We start from the raw sequence: 22,378 nt of genomic DNA, 5'->3' as shown, positions 1-22,378 counted from the left end.
AATTAAAGACTTTTTTATTCAATCTTGCATCATGCATATTTAACATTCTACAGTGTTGTCGTATAACAGCGCCCCATTGCTGAACCATCAGTGGCTTCCAGCCCATCTCACCTAGGACTGCTGAACATGAACATCCATGGTAACTTTTAGTTAGTGTCGTCTTGTCTTGTTAATCAATTTTGTATTCTATTGACCGTTTCTGTTTTCTTTTATTTTTTTTTCGGTGTCATGACCACGGTAACCTTACGGTGTCCTATATTTTATACCATATGGGTTTTCCTCAAAGAAATCTCTAAATTTATGTAAAAATACAAAAAAAATATCATGATTTTTTCAGATGTGAAATAAAAAAGATGTAAGTATGAGTGAAATTTTCTTGTTCAGCCTATTTAATTTTTATTCTATTTTCAAAAAAATCTTTGGAACTAATTATTAATAGAATAAAGTATGACCGTAAGGGCATATTTGCTCCAAATAAACGATATTTTAGACATTTTTATTGGGTACAAAAATTAGCATATTCTGTTTCTTTCATATACTTAAAGCACATGTCTAGAGTCCCTATATAGCGTTTGGCATTAAAAGAAAACAAATAAAATCAATTGAAATATGTTTTTTATTCTGAAAAAGTTATTTTATAAAAATTATGTGCTGAGCATGTATACATGTTAATAGTGATCGCCAGTCTTGACGTCACAGAAACGTCGTACGACAGCCCCAACCCTGTCGTAGAGCTGCGACATTTTCTACGATTTTCTTCGACGTCGTACGCTATGACAAACGTTAATAAAACGGTCCTTACCGGTCTGCGACATGTCTGCGACAAAAAGTAGCCTACGACGTGTCGAAGCGCAGGACATATACATGTACCGACATACAACGTATTGAGATTAACGTTTACACATTATCCAAAACTTTTGACCTCTTACTTATTGTAAAATGATAAAAGGGGTATGAGCGCAAACAGTATATCTGGCATTAATAAAGATTAAAAATAGGATAGATTCAATTAAATAAATTATAAAACCCAAAAATAATACCACACTGTAAACACTTTCTAAAAATATTGACAAAGTTTTAAGAAGTCCCATCGACAAAAGGAAAAATATAAAGTAGTGGTAGCAAAAAAAATGTACATTCAACCAACAAATATTGATAAGTGATAAAGACGGATTATCATAACGTGTGCCTATGCGCCAGATGTTGAAATAAGCTCTACATGTTTCGTGAAGTCGACACCATGCTTTCAAAATTGAAACGTCCAGTGTTATTTTTGTTAATTGCGTTAATAAGTGTTCAGATATTTCAAATTTTATATCGAGAATATGTTTTAGAAATATCGCAAAATCTCACTGATGATCAAGATGGTATTTCAAAAGATACAGGTAATGAGAAGCTTAAAAACGGTGTGAATAAAATTCTGGAAAATAATAAACAATACGAAAAAGGAATAAATAAGGGTAGGAATAAAAACAAAAAAGCATTGACGACTTCTGAAATCAGTACTACTACAGAAATAATAACAACTACGACGACCAAAGCTCCAGCAGAAGAAGTTCGTGTGAAAGCGGTTACTAACGATGTTCAGGCAAAACTCGCAGAAAAGATTCGAGGCTGGAGTCTTTCAGGAAGGAGAGAAAATGTTGATAGAAATAACACTGTATACCATGGTCGTGATTTACTGAAAGATGTAAGCGGTGATTTTTTAAGTATACTTTTATAGGAAATATGTGATTCTTCAATAATGTTGTATTGTTTGTATTGTTGATATAATTCAACGATGTATTTCTATCATTTTATGTCACTTTGCTACGAAATAATGAAAACTTTGATAATTACATTATGTTTAATTTTATTTTAATGCATGTATTCTGTGACAATGTGTATACACGTCTTATAAGATTGAACTGTCTATCTACCTATTATTCATGTCAATAAAAGCATCGCGTAGAAACTGATGAAAAAATATGATTGTAATTTAAAATGACTGTTGACAAAGTAACTAGCACAAAAAAAAATTGTCTGCAAAGTATTTTAAGTTAAGTGATAACTTGTTTGTTTTTCAGTTATATATTTAGAAAAAAAAAGTTATATTTGCAAGTAATTCAACCTTTGTCACGTACGTTGATAATAGTATAATAACTATCTTTGTTCATTAGTATATCAGTTAAATTAGATGGTTGAATAAAACGGTCTCGCTACGGTTCTGTGTCAAATGCAGATTAACAATGTTATATAAATATTTAACCATTTTTATGGCATTTTCTAATACGATACTTACTTTCTTATTGATAGTGACCTCAGTAAAAGTAGACAATGGTGTCGTTTTGTAGCGAATTTTAATTAGTGTTTCACACATTTCTGAAATTTTATGTACAATGTTCTATATTTGTATGTTCTTTATGATAATCAATTTGACCATTGAAATTTTATGCATCCGAGTGGCAACACTTCTAACATTTACACTGTGATAGATCTATATAAAATTTCTCCATTCTTAAAGTATAAAGGTTTAAGATTAATGAAATTCAGTAACATTGTGACTTTCTTATAGCGTTCAAAGTTTGTTGTTTAGAACTTCTTACAAACTAGCCTGTACTTTCATCTCATTGGAGATTTAATTGAAAAATATTTATAATCAAAGAACAGAACAGAACTTCTATTTCTGATTTGTACATAGTACATCATCATATACATAAAACCACACTTTGACTCAAACATGGGGCAGCTCATCGTCAGATACCCACGATTGATAAACATGTCACATAACATGCAATCAATGTTAAATGTTAATGGTTCGGCCGTGGGTATCCGACGATGGGGGCAGCTAAACAAATCTTGTTATAGTTATACCGAAGAAGCATTACAAAATTTCTATACAATTTACTTTTACTTCATACTGAAATATTTTATTATGTAATGTTGATTGCATTTGATTTTACATTACAAAAAATAACAAATTACATGTATATAATGCTTCAAATGCTTTAAGACCTATACAAAAGAACATTTTAATTCAAACATTTACTAACCTGGAATGAACAAATATCACGTGACCAACTTGTGCAGCGTATACCTATTTCTAGTGTTTCATTAGGCCATATACTCATTAATTATCAAACATTAAATGGAAGTTAGGAACAAACCACGTGTCATACAAACCATATTTCACTAGACACATTCTAGTATACAACTTGTATCTTTAATCTTGACTACGAACTATTTTTTTCAGCCAGTATTTAAGTTCAATCCTCACTTCAAGAACCCATGCTGGTTTGAAGGAGATGAACTTCGCTGTCTCCCCTACTTGTATGTGATTGGTGTCAAGAAATGTGGAACTAGCGATCTTTTCTACAGGATTGGCCTTCATCCAGATTTCGTCAAGCCTGGCTTTAAAGAAGCTCAATTCTTTGCTAGAAAACGATTTAGTAAGTCAGATTTGAAACTTTCTTGAGCTGTTCTTAATTTAAACGAGTACAGTAGTGAATTTCTAGACTTAAAAATTGTCTAGAAATGTTCAAGAGGTTCTCTGTTTGAGAGTGCAGCCTCATCTAAATGTTTCGTTATTGCCTTCCTTGGCTATAATGGCATAATTCTGTAGTTGTAAAACACTTGATTAAATACCACGTTAATTATCTGGCTAACTTGTTATTTATCGTCTTAGTAAGATAAAAAGTATGTATTTATCTAATTAACAAGGTAAGTTTTTTTTGTTTAATATTTAAATGACCAAAAAGTCTAACTTCCAGAAAAAGACACTTCCTTCTTAGATTAAAAGAAGATTAAAGTTATTTGTTTATCTGAAATGAAAAGAAAAATAGTTTTTCAGATAAAAATAATATTTCAGTATATACATAGTCATGCACAACTGAGTGTGAAAACTTGCCGGGGCCTTGAATTGGTGCCATAAGTAACTCAATACAGGTGAAAACAGTATTCTGGATATATAAGAAGCATTCAACTTATTGAACACACCTAGTTTGTACCTTGAAAAAAAAAACAATAAATGTAGAATACTATTAAACGATAAACTAGTGATTGTTGAAATACACATGACATGAAAATAATAATTATAATAATAATTAAAAACCCGACGAAATGAATGTGCACGATTTACATGTTAAGCTATCATGAAATATGCAATTTTATGATCTATCTATAAGCTGGGATTAAACAACATTCCTATATGATCAAATCACAATTTCGGTTCTATATAATCCAGACAACTTGTCTTGACAGGGTGACAACAACAAAAAATATTTGATTTGTGAAATAAATAAGCTTCAACACAGATAAATTCAATTCTCAAGCAGTTATATTTTTTTTATATTTAGGAATAGATATACAGGCTATAAAATGCAGTTAGCACATTTTGTATCATTAGCAAGTTGAATACAATTGCAATCGTAGTGGTATCCTGAACATCTAGAACAACGATAAATTCGCCATATACTACAGAAAGTGTTATTTAATTCATGCTACAATAGAAATACGTACGTGTCAAATGATCAGCCCTGCTGTAGAAGCTTAAGACGCTGTTCTATGGTTTAATCAGACAAGCTGTCGTTACTTTATTTGCATTGTGTTGCGTTTCAAGCCGGGGAAATAAATAATTTTTGTTATAAATTTATAATTATCGAGCACTGTATTATCTTCGGTAACAGCAGAAACATCTTTTTTCAGTTGTATTTCTTAGCACGCATTTGTGAAAAGGCAAATCACGTTTTTTTTTCAAGATATGTTAGCTTAGTTTTTTTTGAAATTGTAGGACTTTTCTGTAATTTGAGAATGCAGGTTTATTTGCCCTGTAAATCTATAAATCCCAATTTGGAGTCTGGTAAATACTATGCTCAAATTCTATATTCTTAAATATTGATAATAGCTACACAATCTCTTTGTAAATATATAGAATAAGCATGTTCTGACTACACACAAAGTAAATATCTTATGTTTTAAACTCTACAGAAAGGACCAATTTTACTTGACTTGTAATAGGATATATTCACCTTCTTACAAACAGTTTGTATATTCTTTATTGAAATTAGACATATTCAGAAAAAATGACAAAAATTGTAATTAATTTCTGGGATAAAAATATTATCTGGGATAAAAATGCTAAGATGAGCATAGTATATCTTTATATCCTCACTTGTTCTAAATAGTTTGGTGTTTTTTCCTAATGCATTTCAATTCTTATTATAATATATAAAATGAAGAAAACGTTTATCAATTCAGAGAGTTACCTGAAATAGCAATGCTTTAAGAAAGGATTTTTTTTTAATTAATTTACTATTTCGCGTGTAAAACATCGTTCCTATCATTTCTATTGACATATACATGAATTAAACCGTTTGACACACGCGTGATTGTCAAAAAACAAAACACACTTGTTCATACTGACATAAAAACATGTTTTTTATACATGCCAACATTTAGATCAGTGTCTGTCTGTCTGTATCTTTATTGTCGTGTAGCCTGACCAATCTCAAAACTGTCAGCTGCTCAGTTTATAAACATTTCCCCTTGTCGATAACCCGCATGTTGAAAAAGGTATTAGAAAAACTCCGATGCACATCGCAGTTTTTATTTAAAGGGCCATTATGCTCCAGAAATGCTTTTATTTTTATTTCTCAGCAGCTTTTGCTTTTTTTTGTGTACTTTTAAAGTATCTTACTTATTGACCATCTTTCTCATTGGCGATAAGTGCAGTTATAGTGAATTTGTATTTTGTATGAAAGTAAAAAAAACAAACTTGTTTTCATTCTGATACTTTCGTGACAAATTATTTCACATTTATCGATACTTTCCTCGCATACAACATTTTCTAAAACCATTATTGAAACATTATAAATTCAAAAATTCAAGTTTGCCCTTTCTAAAGAAAAACATGTGTTTGTTTCTGAGGCATAAAATGAGCCGCGTCACGACAAAACCAACGTAACGTGTTTGCGACCAGCATGGATCCAGACCAGTCTGCGCATCCGCGCAGTCTGATCAGGATTCATACTGCTCGCTTACAAACCCTTTTACAAGTAGACAAACTGAAAGCGAACAGCATGGATCATGATCAGACTGCACGGATACGCAGGCTGGTCTGGATCCATGCTGGTCGCAAACGCACTATGTTGGTTTTGTTGTGACGAGACTCATTTGTCCAGATTGTTACCTAACCTTTTGGAATAAGGAAAATTAATGATCTGCCGAATCCTAAACAGTTTTACAAGTGCATGTCATATGTTTTTATGAACGATTAAGATGTTTATCTATAATGTAAACGGTTAAGGTGGCTTATCTTTCACAATAATACTGATAATAATTATTATAACAATAATAATAATGATAATAAAATTCAAGATTATTCAAGCAAGAAAATCTTCAGAATAACATTAAGATTAGGACCCTACAAAAGTAAACATGTATTGAAAAACAAGTCATTATGGTTGTCTACATTCGATTAGTTGTTCATACAAGTTATTAGGTTGAAGACATTGTTTTGTTTTTTGTTGATATTTTAACGTGTATTTTTTTCTTGTTTTTGTTTTGTTTTTTGTTTTCATTTTATTTTTGTTATGTATTTTATGTATATGTTGTTTACGTTCTTTTCCATTTTAACGCATGTCACAAGGTGCTTATTAATTATGAGCAAGTTGAAATATCATTAATAAAAATTAAAAAAATCGTGTCATGTCACTTGTTAAGACAGACCAATCAGTTTTTAGTACGTTTATTTTTGGCGTCCGCGCCGAAGCGCGGCGCCCCTTTATGGAATGAAATCAGATTTTGTGAAAGGGCGACAGCAACTTCTCGAGCCTTTTAGTCAGTCATAATAAAAGCCGATTATTCCGATCGGTATGAAATAAATTAAAAATGAAATGTCGCGATATGTACAATGAATAGCGAACTGGAGGATTTCGCAATGCAAACATTTTCAAATGCGTCTCTTCGGGTTTTTTTTATTTATCATTTAGTAGTACACAGTGGGTTATCATGGTATGTTAAAATAGAATGATGAGTTGATGACCTAAATATTCCGAAAATCTATTTAAAGAGGGATGTGCTCCTATCGGTAATTCCGGTCTCTCCCGGTCTATTTTGACCGGGATACTAGTGACCGGCGAATAGTATCACACGTTTATTGTCCGGTCTCTCCCGGTTTTGGAGTAGATGTTTGATATCGTTACAGAACAGAACAAATATTTTACAGATAAATAAGCTTTTTTCCAAAATGAATGTTTGTCACTTAGTTTGGTTACAATAATTAATAAACATAGATCAAATCTCAAATTTATTGATTATTATTATACATAAACATACAATTCGGAAAAAAAACCAACAACAACAACAACAACAATAGCATGTTTCATTTTATCTATATGAGATAAAAAACAATAAAAATATGTACAACAATTGTGAAAAAAGGTACATTTTTATGGTTTTAATATGACACTATCAACTTTGAAACATTTTATTTAATTTGTCATTAGTGTTTAGTAAAGATGCCGATGATTTATTCAAAGTTACAAATTAGATTTTATTAATTATTTAATTGATTGATAATTTTAAAAAATGATAAAAAAAATACAAATGTACATGTACATGGTTTAAGAATAAACAATATTATAACTATATTGAAAGATTAACCATAATTTACTGACTTTTTCCAGTTAAGTTTTGACTTATAATCGTCGGTCAATATGACAATTGAAAGAGTAGTAAACGTAAAAAACTCAGTATTAAAATAGCACATAAAAACACAAAAAAGAGAGGAAAACAATATTCATAAAATCTGTATTTTTGTTATTAAAATAGATATTACAGTTATTGTATAATAAACAATAATGCTCAACATGACATGGTAATATAACCAGTGTCATATTTTTACTAAGTGTGAACAGATACCTTAAGAGGGGGTCTTCGCTAATAGCGATTACATAATAAGGGACAATTCCACAAGTGTGGTGTTGATCATGCGTTACACGTATGGATTATAAATGATTGTATACGAGTACATGTATATCCGTTGCTATAAATAATCACGATCATAGAGAAATAACAAGTAATATTCTAATCTCTAGCATGCCAATCAAAGTTCATAATGAACAATGTCATCCGTCTGTTCATTTTGGTAAAAACCAATTAACCATTGAAAAGTTTATAAGAATATCTTGTCATCATATGTCTACTAGTTCATCTTCACTTTCTGCATTTCTTGCTTGGACGCCCTTTGATGCTTTGCATCAATGCTTTTCTTGTAAATTGTATGTATACAAGTCAATCCATGATTTGTGTATGTTACTTATTCATTCGTAATTATTGTATAGGTATATACTTAATGCTTGATGATGATAAGCTGTACATAATGCTTTAATCTAAAATAAATTTTCTGTTATGTTAAAAATATCCGACCTTCTCGTTAAACAAACATCGATCTGCATAAACTCCACTTGTTCTTCAATAAGAGCAAAGAGTGTTCAATAAAAACAACAATTTATGTTTCAGGACCAGGAGGTTTGTTTGATAATATAAATGAATACGCTGAAATGTTCCACTATGCTGCAGAAACTATTTTAGATAATGCTAATAAATCATCTGACGGGCAGTTAGCAAACTATCGTCATGTTACAGGTAAATAAGGGTTTTGATACACCTTGACAGGACCAGAACCTATATTACCCTATTAAAGACAATAGGATGATGTATTTATTAGAGTTACTTTATTAAGGAAAATATAGAAAAATATATATTTTACACAACCACTATTATATTGTTCAGATTCAAATGCTACGTCTAAAATATGTTTTCATGACAGGATCACTATTAAAAAAAAATTATACCTCATTTGCATATAATATGTCGTCATCCGGTCCATTAACCGCATACAGGCCGGGGCGGTCCATAATTCTTAAATGGACCGGATGACGTCATATTAAATATAGAAGGGCGCATGCAAATTAGGTATAAAATGTTATTAAATTTATTGTTTTGCTTCAAATAAATGTATTACATGTTGATCAAAAGTCATGATTTGTCTTGATTTTAAATTTTATTTATACCGTTTGTGAAAACCTGAAAGATCGGGGGTTTTTTTTGCCTGTTTAATTTGATTAACAAAACTTGAGTGACAAAAGAAGAGCTTGATTTTCTTCAACTAGGGTTTGAGATATTTCACACACTGAACAAATAACTTATTATTTGGAAGAAAATTATAGTAATATAGTAAAAAAAACAACAGCAACAAAAGGGATGAAAGAAGTTAGATTCGGGCCATATACCTTCCTCAGTCTGCCCAACCAGTCCGTAAACTTGCATATTGCCCTCAAGGCCATGTTTTATTTGTTATGGATTAATAAGTGTTACCTTATTTACGGAAGTACAGCAAAATATGCTTTTAATACAACCACCATTATATTGTTAACATTAAAATACTACGTCTGACATATATTTTACTTCTATTTTTCATATTTACATGAGCAAAAAAACTTAATTCTTATTGCTATAAGTACTGGTTGGTTTCAGGAACGCATTTGAAATAGTTAATAGGTTCATTCACAATCGAAAGTAAATATAAATTATGTATAAACTAATAAGAGCAAATAACTTTCATTTTAAGGTGAAGGAAGTCCGTCGAACCTTCATCTGAATACTCATTGGAAATTTCTCCCTGGAAACGAAAATCTGGATCAACCAAAATATGTGATTTTAGACTATATTCACCATTTCATACCACAAGCGAAAATGATTATAACATTCCGCGATCCCGTGGAGAGGTAAGTTCGAGTATCATTATTTGAATATACAATTTATTCTTCTTTTTTCTACATAACCATGGTTTTATGTATCTTTTTTTCTAAGTGTCATTGTTGATCGAATTGAAAAATGTGTATTTTCCGATATGTCATTTTGATTTAAAATGTGTATTTTTAAAGAATTCGATTGCATACTTACATTGTCTTAAATATTGTGTTAATTGTTATACCATTTCTTGAAAAAAATGTTATGATAACATTATAAAGTTCTACCTTAATTTAGAAGTGCTAAAATTTGAAATAGTATTTGTACTAAATGTTTATTCAGTCAGTATTATTTGTTGTTCCAATATCAGAACGTTTACACATTAGTACTCACAGCAGCTATAAGCGATTTAAAGTGTTGTTTTCTTTGTGTCGGATTCTCATGGTTATTTTAACATAGCAACATTGCTCAAACTGGAACAATAACTTAAAGGCATTGTAAATTACATTTCATAAATTGCCTTAATCAACCCAAATTTATACTAATCTTTTTTTTTCAATTTGGTTTCATTATTTTCGTTTATTTTTTTAATATTTTCACACAGATTATATTCGGATTATTACCACGAATACGGGTCTCTGATGAAGACCAATAAACCAAATCCTCGTCAGTTCCACAGAGTTGTCACAGAGGGTGTCAAACTTTATAAAGACTGCTTCAAACGACGCTCCGTCCGAAGTTGTGTTTACGAACCATCTCTTTATGAACAAACTAAGGTAAGGTTCAAAAATGTATTGTAAAAATTAAAAGGACTTCTTTTGACATTGACAAAATGATTTAATTCTGTGTAAAAATGTAAAATCCCGTGTTAAATCAAGATTCAGATCTGGTTTAATGTCAATATTGCAAATACTCACCCTAACCTATATAAATTATAGGTAAATACCGAAGGTATATGCTACCGTTGTTCATAGAGACATAATGAAAACTGTACAATACAATATATTAAAATTATCTATATCTTTAAGGCCTCAACAGACGGTAGGATTTAAGTGTACGACACTAATTAGAGATAAAATGTACAATTTTCAAATCAATACTACACTTGCATTCAGACGGTAATATCATCTGAGGTTTCCCTAAAAAGGGTCCATCCCAATTGATTCTTTACATACTTTACTCACTAAATACTTTTTTCACCATGAGTAATTATTGAAACACCTCCATTTTAAAAAAAATATATATATTTTTTTTAATGTGACGCCTGACCGAGACTCAAACCTGGGACCCTCGGAATACCGTACTGCGGCTCTATTGACTAAGCTATCCGGCCGCCTACAAACTACCTCCCCTCCCCTTATTAGAGAACAGTTCAATGCCGTGACATAATCATTTTCGGAATAATTTGGGATTCGAACCGAAAACAACTTTGGGTCTCCTGAAAAATCTTCAACATCATTTTCATCCCATCTTACTACTACTATAATATAAAATAATAATAATAATAATAATAATAATAATAATAATAATAATAATAATAATAATAATAATAATAATAATAATAATAATAAAGACTTTATTTAACGAGAGAACTCATTTGAACAAACATATCAATCTTCCATGAGGCCCTCAACAAGGAACAATATAAATTAAACATATTCAATCATTTAAAATACATAAATGTAAAAACATACAGGAGATTATCAATTTGTATACAAAACCTCAAGTATAAGGTTTTAAAATGGTTAACTACGGAAGCGTATCAGGGCCTACAGTTGGTGAGATGTTTTGCGCTAAGTCGACTTATTTTTATTCGCATTGATAAGATGTTTTTGCAATTCGCAATAAAATTTACTGACAAAGATGAGAAGCTTTTAGGCATTGCAACTGAATTTTTCTCGATATGTTTGAAGCTTTTGTCTCTTCGACAAAAATCAGGTCGTAACTTCTTGATTTCACGACTTTGCTGAAATATTTAGTAAGACGCAAAGACGTTACTCGCATTGACAAATAGCTCACGAAACTCAACAACGTTTTTTTGCAATGATTAAAAACTTCTACGTATTACGTATTAATCATAACTTCTTCATGGAATGTTTTATGTATTACGTATTAATCATAACGTCTTAATGGAATGTTTTTGGTCAAAACGAGAAGAAACAAGTTAACATGACGTGAAACTTTTAGATAAGTGGAGTCCCTGATAAGCTTCCGTAGTTAACAGATGTAGCAGACTTAGTCTTGCAGCTCTCTTTTGGAACTTAATGAGTTGATCCTCTAGAAAGGACGTGCAGTTACCGTAAATTATGCAACAATAATCAAGATGTGGTAAAATATATGCATTTTAAAACATTTTACGTACAGGTATAGATATGAATAATTTTATACGTGATAATAAATGTTACAATGAGTTACACTTTTTAAGAACATTATCAATATAGCTTTGCCAAGACAAGGTGTTATTAATTGTAATACCCAATAATTTTTCTTCAGAGCAGAAAAAAGTTTGCTCTGTTTTATATAAAATACAAGGATTACTTTCATGAATATAATTTTGCTTGTGTTTTGAGGAAATATACATGACCTTAGTTTTGTTAACATTGATAGACATGCGATTCAAATCCCACCATTTGTTGGCATTTAAAAGATCATGAGTAAGAGATTCAACTACTCTCTTTAGGGATACATCAGAGGTTGAAAAGGTGGTGTCGTCAGCAAAAATATCAGTTTCTGTTTTTTTTCCATAGACAAAGGCAGGTCATTGATATTACTACTATATGTTTACTAAAGTCTTGTTCTGGAATTTCATTCATTACACCCATTATCAGGAGATAATTTGGTAATCTGTTATTTGTCATTGTGGGAGGTCTGTAGAAATCTGTACGACAAGATTTTCAAAATAGAACATGTTCTATTCCTTACATCTAGACTTAAGGTTTCTGAATTCAAGAAATAGTAGCCTTCACACATTAAGATTTGTCTGTACATCTTAATTTTTATTGGTGTTGTACTTCAAAATCCTACCGTCTGTTGAGGCCTAGAATATAATAACAGAAATAGTTCAATGAAAAAATGACTTGCGGTTTGGCTACAGCAATCTCGTTTTCGAGTTGATAAATGTGTTTTTATGAGTTCTATATCATGATTTAATTTATCGAAGTGTTTTTTTTTTTTCAAATAAGATAAATGTAAGTCGCATTATACAGCAATGAAGATAAATTCGGGCTCAGATAATTCTGATCATAATGATTTCTTTGTGAATGCAAGACGATTCCCTAATGCTTAAAGTGATATTATGCTAATTTTTGCTGTCAAATTGAGTGAAATTAGTAATATACGTGTATCTCAAAAGTTTGGCTATTATACTGGTGATCCACCAATAATTGAAAGAAAAGTGTTAATGATACAATGTAAAAACTATCTATATGATAAAAAAGAATGATCCTTTAAGACTTTTTAAGTATTGAGCATTTCAATTACTTTCTGAAAGATATTTACAGAATTTTTTGTTGGTCATGTAAATAATCTTTGTTTATAGTAAAATATGAAATTAAACACAATTATGGCAATATATGTCAAATATATATATATTTTTTTTATCTGATCACCGACCATCTAGTACATTTTGATGGGCATAATGTCAGTGTTGAAATAGTGCTGAACTAGAGGCTATGTTACAACGAGATTTTTTTTGTTTAAGTAATTATGATAAATAACTCATGATGATCTTGCAAATCGGGACTGCATTATTTCAGTAACTAGTTTTTTTTTGCACACGTTCAGAATAAATTATAATGCTTATAAAATATACTTCTAATGAACATCGGCAAGGTATTTCATACACTTTTGAACATTTTTCATTTTAAATGTCCGAGTACTGAATATTCTGATTTTATTCTTACCACTTAATATAAATATCTTTTTTTTAAATGGAAAATAATAGTTCAAATGTTAATTTTGTTTCAATGTTGGGTACTCGAATATGGCTGTGTATCTATTTCGGCATTAAAATGACTTTATCTAAATAACGTAAATGTTATAAACAAATGGATTATCGTCCTTTTATAAACATTTAACATTGCCTTTAACTGAAATTATATCTTATTTTGAAACTTTATATTAAAGCTCACAGGTAGTTTGAATTAACGCAATACATGTACATATATTTTGATATACGGGTGACTTTTCGTATATGGGATAGGAAACCCATCTGCTGGTTAATGGTGATATGACAGAAAAAATATCTAATAATATGGCTAGAAGTACGAGGTGAGGAAAGTTGTATGCGTTATTTTTGTAAATTACAATGTATATTAAATTTACCTTGTCGTTTTTTACAGATTCAAATACAGCTTGGGATATACTATATATTCTGGATGGACCTTACAAGATTATTTCCTAGAAATCAAATTCTTGTTCTTCAAAATAAAAATCTACGTGATAAAGAGACCACAATGAGAAAAGTTTATCGATTTCTTGAATTACGTAAGATTTATACCATTGCTGTAACTTTGAAACATGTTAAACCCGGTGCTAGGGGGCGTAAAGATGTTAAGTTTTCATTATTTTTAAATGAATGAAATGGAAATATTAAAGATTGGGCCACTAGACAAACTCTAAATGTAGTAGGTCCGCTTTGATTCAACCTGTCTATGATCGGAACTATCTTTAACGCCTCCCATGCTCCGCCTTTAGCAGGCATATATTCGAATACAAAACGGTGTCTATATTTTAACCGTATAAATTTTCCAGTTGCTTGCACGGTTCTATAATTTTAATTCCCTTCTTTAGCACAAGTTTTGTATAACCTGCTTTGAATACCATTTATATATTTTTTGTTTAAGTCTCCATTGGTGAAAGTGGCAATTAAATATATATTCGCATCGACGAAAGTTTTCATATTGACTATTCTTAATCAGAAATCCCATATAACCACATGCAATAGTAGCTATTCCTTGCTTAATACACATATTTTGCGTTTTCATATTTTTGTTCCTTGGCATTTTATTATTTTATTTTTTTTCTATGTTTTGTGTGTATTCAGTTTTATTTTTCTCACTAATTTGATTTAGGGCCTCTCCCTAAAACTGAGATGGAAACAGTCGTTACTGCAGAAGAACGATACCAACGATCTAGCAGAAATTCGGGGAAGGGTCCAATGTTGAATGAAACACTTGAGTTTTTACAGGAGTTTTATAGGCCATTCAATCGTAAAATGGCGAGATTGACGAATGATGACACATTTTTGTATGAAGGAGAATGATGTAGGAAAATTTGATATCAATTGGCAATATTTGTATAATGGTGGAGGGTACTTGCAGTAATGAAACAAAAAACCAACAAATTCAGTTAATATATATTGACACCCCTCATTGAATTAGTAGAGCACAGTGTGTATACAATTAATATAGCCTATCTATCTTTTTTTGTAAATTTCTAACAAAACTTAGAATTATTGAAATCAGGAATCGTGTAACTTGCAAAATAAAGATCACCCTAACCGTCCTGATTGTGAGCATAAGTCGGCTTTTGGAAAAGTCTTTAGCGCATGGTGAAAAATGGTAATACTATGACTAAGTTTATGTAACTTCCAAAGATGATTATGAAATACCTTTAACTTTAACATCACTTTCAAATAGCATTCTGAGGCAAGAGTTTTTATAAACATACAAACAATCTGTCCACAAAAGCATATTCTTGTAACTGCACCTGCACATTATTAAAATTGTTTCAGTTTCATATGAATTGTATTTCAGTTTGAAAGTATCAAAGTGAATAACAAGTCATTAAGCTTCAAAAATATTATATGATTTACTAAGACTTATATTTTAACGGTAATTATGATATACATACCAATGCATTTTTCTCGGTTTAAATGTCATCGCTATAACTTTTAAGTATTACTCATCGGTATTTTTATATATAAACATTGTAGAAAATTTTATAATCAGGGTACTAATGTATCTTTATACAATAAAATATAATCTTTTGACAATAACGAGTATCAATAATTTCTACGTGATAAATATTTAATAAACATAATTAAATAGCATAAAGTACATGTATATGTTTTAAGGACTAATAAATATAAATCAAACTAAAAATGGTAACAATAAGAAAATTCTCAATATTTATCATTTTTAGTTCCTTAAAACACAGACTAACGCTCTCCCGGTTTTCAAATCGCCACCCGGGTCTGTAAATACAATGCAGACCTATTCCTCGTACGGTAACTATTACATACATCTCTTGACAAAATATTTAAACTGATGGGTAACAATGTAATTTCTTTTTCAATAAAGAAAATCTTCTTGACAAATAACTCTTAAGTTAAATCTTAATGAAATTATTTTCTTTACGTGACTTAAGAATAGGTTTAAGTAAACAGTAATTGAATTGAGGGTAATAAGAAAAAGAGTTTATCTGCTTAAAAGATTTCTCTGTAATTTGAGGATATGGCATCCGATTTAAGTTCTTTAATATTGTGTCGGTCTTTCCCATTAAAATAATGAATGGTTTTGTCCTTATTGAAAGAGGGATCGTTTTTATAAAGCATGGTAAGAATTAAAAGTGTTAAAGGTTTATTGGTATATACCAATATTATTTATTGGTTATGCATATGTTAGTAACTCGTTTGAAAATTTTCTTTTAAAATTATTACAGCTTGTCTTTAAATTCAAGTCTGTTTAAAGTTTAAGAATAACAAGTTATGCATAAAATGTCAAAAATAGAATTATATTTTTTTCTTGTTGCGTTGCTATATATTCCAACAATCCCATGCTGCATTGATCGATTTCGTACTGAAGAAAATTATTTTTAAAAGGGAGCCAACAAATTACTTTTGATCAATATTTCTTACGTACAATTATAACACAAATATGCTTTATCATGTTATATGTTTTAACAAAATGGGCGTAGCTCGCTCTTCACTGATATTTGTATTATCTATAAAAGCTAAAAATGTTTTTTTTTAAATTGCTTTCTTTACATCAATTACTTGTACAAAGTTGTTACTGTTATTCAATTTTTAAAGAAAACATAATATTATACGAGTATACATTATTACATTGCCATTTATCATTGACAACATTACATATGTCGTTTTATTGCAGGTAATCTTGACGCAGAAGACATGCTGATAGTTGTAAACAAGAAAGAGACTTACACAAGGCGGGAATCTTTTAAAAATGAAGGTCCTATGTTTAATGAAACGTTAAAGACTTTGCAAGATTTTTATAGACCATTTAATAAGATAATGTCAGACGCTACCGGTGATTCTGACTTCCTGTATGGTTATGGTGACGGTACCAGCTGATTTCTGCCGGTCTGGTTCCTACTCCTAGCCTACATGACTGAAAATTAGTGACATTGGGGAAGAACACCCAGGCATTTTGTCTGCGTAATAACTCCTAATTTATAGTCGTGCAATAATTTAATGTATACATTAGTTAAACTTTATGAATGATTTCGTATGTGTGAAAGTTAGTTATCGTGATCATAACTGTATTTGTTTTTATTTATTATTAAAGTCCCGTACAATATAATACAGCATGTATAAAATGTATAATGTCTGTATAGTCTTTGATTGAGAGAAAAAAATATTTTATAGTTTTCCTGTTAAGTTTTAGACTTAATATGTAACACGGATATATTATGGATGTGAATCTACTAACATTGTCACAGGTTGTCATACCTTTATATCATGCACTTTATTTCAAATAACACTATATTTCAAATCTTCGAGTGATAACTTGAAACGTTTTATTCCTTATTGTTTTCAATAAAAACAGCAGTATCAAAATTGTGGATGTTAATATTTTGTGATATTTAGCATGTTCATTATTATAAAGATTTTTAACTGAACCTGAATACCAGCTGTGGTTGTCAACCGCCGATGTGGCATATTCTAGAGTTTGCGTTTTAAGACTTATTTATATTCAGTGATGTAAATTAAACGTGGGTATGATCAATTTCGAAACAAAGTTGTTTAGGTGTGAGAGTTGGGGTTGGCATACCTCGCAACCACACAGTACATGTATGAGTCAAAAGGCGACTTTCCAGCTTTACTGATAGAGGAATACCTCGATCAGGTGTCTTTCCTTGCATTATTTAAGGCACGAACGGGCACCTGAACGAATCATCGACGTTCCGTAAGATAGGTACATAGGAAATAATGCATGAGTATTTTATTCTCATGTGCCTGATTAAAGTCTTGTTTGATCTGACCTGAGCACAAAGTGTACAATGTGAGCTTTTGTTATGAGTAGTGCAAGTCATTATACACAATATCTTTAAGTAATCTGCTTCTACACCACATCAAGGATTTTGATTCTTAGATGGTCCTCAGTACCAGTCTAACACAAAAGGCGATAAAATAGACTTCAAAAATCTTTTTTTTTAAATATCTGTCCCGAAGTAACTTTAATATCATTAGCTTAGATCTTTTGCATGTGGCATCTTGCAAGTGGCATCATCTTTGGTCATCAACAACTTTTTTTTGCAGTTTATATAGAGGTATGAAGGAAACCGCTCATAATTATTATCCTTTTGAGACCAATTTTCTTTTCTTTTGACTCCAACTTTACTTGTCATCCAATGAAAACGCTGTATTTTTTATAAAGACTTTGCGTTAATTTCCATAGAAGAACAAAGTCGATACTATATCGAAATTCGCTCATAGTCGCCCGCTATTTCATAGTACTTCATAGAACCGCATAGTGACACTAAGTATGTTAGTATTCATCCGTAGCTGTTCTACAGAAATTAGAAACATTCTCCTGTCGCTATCGCTCCCGTCGAAGTTTCTAATTTCTATAGAACAGCACGGATGAACACTAACATATACATAGAAACGTGGGGTTTTCCCGCCAAGAATTCTATGCAGATAATATCGACAATAGTAATCTCAAACGTGTTTGGTTTAAATTTGATGTTATTTTACATAAATCATACAGGATGCCCTCTACCAAAAATAATGTTAACACTTCTACCCCGGAAAAATAATAAATAATGACTGACCAAGAACGTGGAATCTGCCAGCTCGTTCAACCAAGCCCAACAAGTCATCAATATTTAAAGGTATTTTCAGTTTGTGTTATACTACGTGAGTATTATGACATCAGAAATGTTTCTGATAAACCATAATTATTCTTTGTTAAGATGTTGAATGTTGACGCAAACCGACGATAGTGGCTACGACGACAACAAGCATTAACATAATAATCGCAAAACATCGAACTTATGTCCCTCTTCTTAACTTTCCTATAGACATGCTCAATCAAACCAAACCGTGTTTCCGAGCCCAACATATTCAATTTGTTAAAAAGTTTCAGTTTAATCATATTTTATTGCTAATATCTACATGGAAATATACAGCCGAAATAACAAATACCAAAAGGGCTGCATGGGCCCCAAGTTCTTACAACATTAGCGATCGGCCAAGCTTTGCGACCTTAAAAATAACTTTTCACTATCCTTGCGATTCTACGTTATTTGCAAGTATCTATAACTTGCATTTATGACCTATTTCTGTTTTTTTATGGTGAATAAATTGATATAAATACTTGGTCAAATTTGGATGGAGGATTGATACTAAGTATGTTACAAAGTTTGGCTAGACCGGGGTTTAAACCAGGAATATATATAGTAAGCTTATTCCGGATATGTTGTATATTACGTAATAAAATTTAGATGTATATTTCTGGAGATTGTCCAAAAATATCAAACGATATCAAATGCACATTTTCATTTTCCGTATTATCACAATAAGAATCCTTTTTCATTGCAATGCACTGAAACATGTTTTCCATATTTTCACTGGTGGCTTGTCAGACTACTTTCTTCTAAATTCAGCCAAAACACACACGAAAAAACTTTCTATAAAACGGGTGATTTTGATTTTAATACATATAATTAATTTTCCATAATTGAACGGAGATGTACCCCTTCGCAGCTCAGTGAATACATTCACGGTAAGAAAGTGAATTTTTGCATATCAGACGGGATCATCTACCGTTTACGCCGATACTAGAAAAACTGGTCTTACACTCACCATGCAAATAGAGTGAATTAAAATTCCTTAAGAATGCTCAACGCGGCAAAATTGAAAATGTTGCAGGCTCGGTTTGACTGAGCCTGTTCATGGACGGTACTGCCAAGTGCAAACTACCGTTAACGCCCCCTAGCACCGGCTTAAGCAGAATTCAACATTTAACATGAACTGGTAAAATTTAGAATTTTGAAACATCCACAGATGTGTCCATATGGCGGTTATCATGGAACGTTCAATGTGACACGTTAGTGCCATTCCATGAAAAGCGGCATATGGTCCCCGGGTAAAAAAAGATGCGTGTGCCCTAGACGAGAAAACAATAAGCGGAACTAAATAAAATGGAATTTTGAAAGGGTATCTGAGGTTATGAAGCCTGCATATCACATATATAACGTCAAAAGACAAATTTAAAAAGCAAGCCTCATATCCTTAGGGTGATTCAAACAGTATTCAAGTGAGGAATACTGGAACCACCCAACAAGAAGAAGCCAAATAGAAAGAACTAAAATACCACAAGCACAACAAAAATGTCGTGCGGATCGGAAATATAACATCCCTGATTGAATGTACGGGGCGATTTTTTACAGCCTCCACACGGCACAAACGACGCTGATGTTGCGATAAAATAGAGTAAAATAAGAATCCCTAAAGAAAGCCCAACGCGACAAAATTGAAAATGTTGCAGGCTCGGTTTGACTGAGCCTGTTCATGGACGGTACTGTGTAAACTACCGTCCACGCCCCCTAGCACCGGCTTAAGCAGAATTCAACATTTAACATGAACTGGTAAAATTTAGAATTTTGAAACATCCGCAGCTGTGTTCATATGGCGGTTATCATGGAACGTTCAATGTGACACGTTAGTGCCATTCCATGAAAAGCGCGTGTCGATGTATTGCACATGACCATAAGACAAGTCGCGTGTTTGAAATGACGTCATTCCCTCGCGCCTTAATTTAGGTCTTAGAATGGCGCCAATACGCTTCTATACGAAAAAGTGCTAAATGAAAATATTAGTTTCGAAATATGATTTATATATAATAAAAATTCTTATATTACCCGCAATCTTTTACAGCAGGACTGTCTTCTTTATTTTTTTGATATCGAAATTTGGAATTCATATCTAAATTCATGAAAATCTTGAAAACCTCTTTGCGGCTTGGTATATGTAAGCAATTCTACTTTTATAGAAATGTGGTTTATAAATTGTGAAAGAGTAATGGTCATGGTACTTTTCTTAAGGAAAAGAATATCAAACGTTTCGTTGAGAGACTTACTTACTTGCTGCCCTCTGGCGTGTGGGGTAGTCTGGTTCCCTGCCTACATTTACTGCGGAAAGTAGTATAGCGTAGTATAAGGGGAAGGAACTCCAGACTAGCGTTTGGGGCTGCAACGAAGTTCTTCAACCTTTGTCAGTTTTTCGCCAGTTTTTGAAGACTTCCCCAGGATTAGATTGCATTTTTCATCTCTGCTTCCACAGTGCGCCGCCATGTGATCTTCGGTTAAGATCGGTCTTCCTCTTCGTCTTTTACCTTCAGGTGTCCAGTGTAAGGCTGTTTAAGTTATATTGGGTGGCTCTTTTCGTAGGACATGGTCAATACATCTCCAACGCCTGTCCTCAGTTGTATTCATATCTTCTGCCTGGCATTTTCTAAGAAGTTCATCGTTTGAGATCTTGTTAGGCCAAAAGATTTTCATGAGAGAGGTTATGACTAAACTATATTGAAACATAATGCAAATATATATTTGGGCACTACGCTTTCCTCTTATGATTATGTTCACCTAACTGAGTCTATTGGTTTTCCCTTTTCTATGTATTTATATAAGCATTTCTTTGTTTTATCAATTTAACCTCTTGTAACCATAGCAACTGTGAGAATTTCGCTTGGCGGGAACAGTTTTGTTTTCTTACACTGCCTCTACTCACAGGAACATATTAAGGCTAAAATTATGGTTTGGTGCGCCATTTTAACCGGTTTAAACACCCTTTTAGTGGTTTTGCTACTGGCCGTCTCAAGGTTGCGCACCTTTCTGTCAATGTTTTATTCAAAACTACCCTATGATCATGGGTTAATTATCATGAATACAAAATATATTTAAATCTAGATTTAAATTAATAACACAAAAAATTATACAAAAAAGCTTATAAACACATATATAATCAGGGAGGTATGTAAAACATTAAAAAAAAAGAAAAAGAAAAAAAATACAATTATTATTCTGGGACTAAAAATATGTATTTTCTGTCGCAGAACTATTCAACCACTTCAAATACCAGCACCAGTCTTTCAAACCCTGAATAAGTTGGTGGATCACAAGGGACAAAACAGGTTGCCAAAGTAAAATTCCAGAGTTAGATTCAAACAGTAACTAAAATACAATGTATAGTATGAAACAATATATTAGTTCAATACCAAAGCCCCGAATCACGTTGTCTAAACCTAAACGGCCACACATGTTTATCAGATAAATACCTCTAGTTTGAAAATAAATATTTTTATGAATAATTCTATATTAATTCTAAAACTTTCTTTATAATGTAACGTAAGGACCAAGCGGCTAAATATTTTGCACTCCGTTGCCCCATTGCGTCCGT

At 31.6% G+C, this 22,378-nt stretch overlaps 1 protein-coding gene across 2 annotated transcripts; it reads left to right on the top strand.

Moving 5' to 3' along the window:
• Nucleotides 1-1,044: 1,044 nt before the first annotated feature.
• On the top strand, nt 1,045-17,515 carry LOC132746000 (carbohydrate sulfotransferase 15-like). 2 transcript variants are annotated; one of them, XM_060735033.1, is made up of 8 exons: nt 1,046-1,690; nt 3,233-3,428; nt 8,500-8,625; nt 9,611-9,767; nt 10,337-10,508; nt 14,073-14,217; nt 14,805-14,996; nt 16,845-16,973. In XM_060735033.1, exons 1-7 carry the CDS (start codon nt 1,220-1,222, stop codon nt 14,993-14,995), a joined length of 1,458 nt encoding a protein of 485 aa, XP_060591016.1. In that variant the 5' UTR covers nt 1,046-1,219; the 3' UTR covers nt 14,996; nt 16,845-16,973. The 2 variants fall into 2 exon arrangements, with proteins under 2 accessions (XP_060591015.1, XP_060591016.1); XM_060735032.1 differs by lacking the exon at nt 14,805-14,996 and having other exon boundaries at nt 1,045-1,690; nt 16,845-17,515.
• The last annotated feature ends 4,863 nt before the right edge of the window (nt 17,516-22,378 follow it).

Source organism: Ruditapes philippinarum, unplaced genomic scaffold, assembly GCF_026571515.1.
Source record: "Ruditapes philippinarum isolate M1 unplaced genomic scaffold, ASM2657151v2 ctg2125_1_1_1_1, whole genome shotgun sequence".
Taxonomy (NCBI): Eukaryota; Metazoa; Mollusca; class Bivalvia; order Venerida; family Veneridae; genus Ruditapes; species Ruditapes philippinarum.
The sequence above is the reverse complement of the archived record's forward strand: the minus strand, read 5'-3'. Positions and strand labels throughout refer to the sequence as shown.

Bases quoted from the DNA above. Each gene is read 5' to 3' on its own strand.
- LOC132746000 (XM_060735032.1), top strand. From the start codon at position 1,220: ATGTTTCGTGAAGTCGACACCATGCTTTCAAAATTGAAACGTCCAGTG. The intron at 8,626-9,610 runs GTAAATAAGGGT...TTTCATTTTAAG, and splicing joins AAACTATCGTCATGTTACAG to GTGAAGGAAGTCCGTCGAAC. The intron at 10,509-14,072 runs GTAAGGTTCAAA...CGTTTTTTACAG, and splicing joins CTCTTTATGAACAAACTAAG to ATTCAAATACAGCTTGGGAT.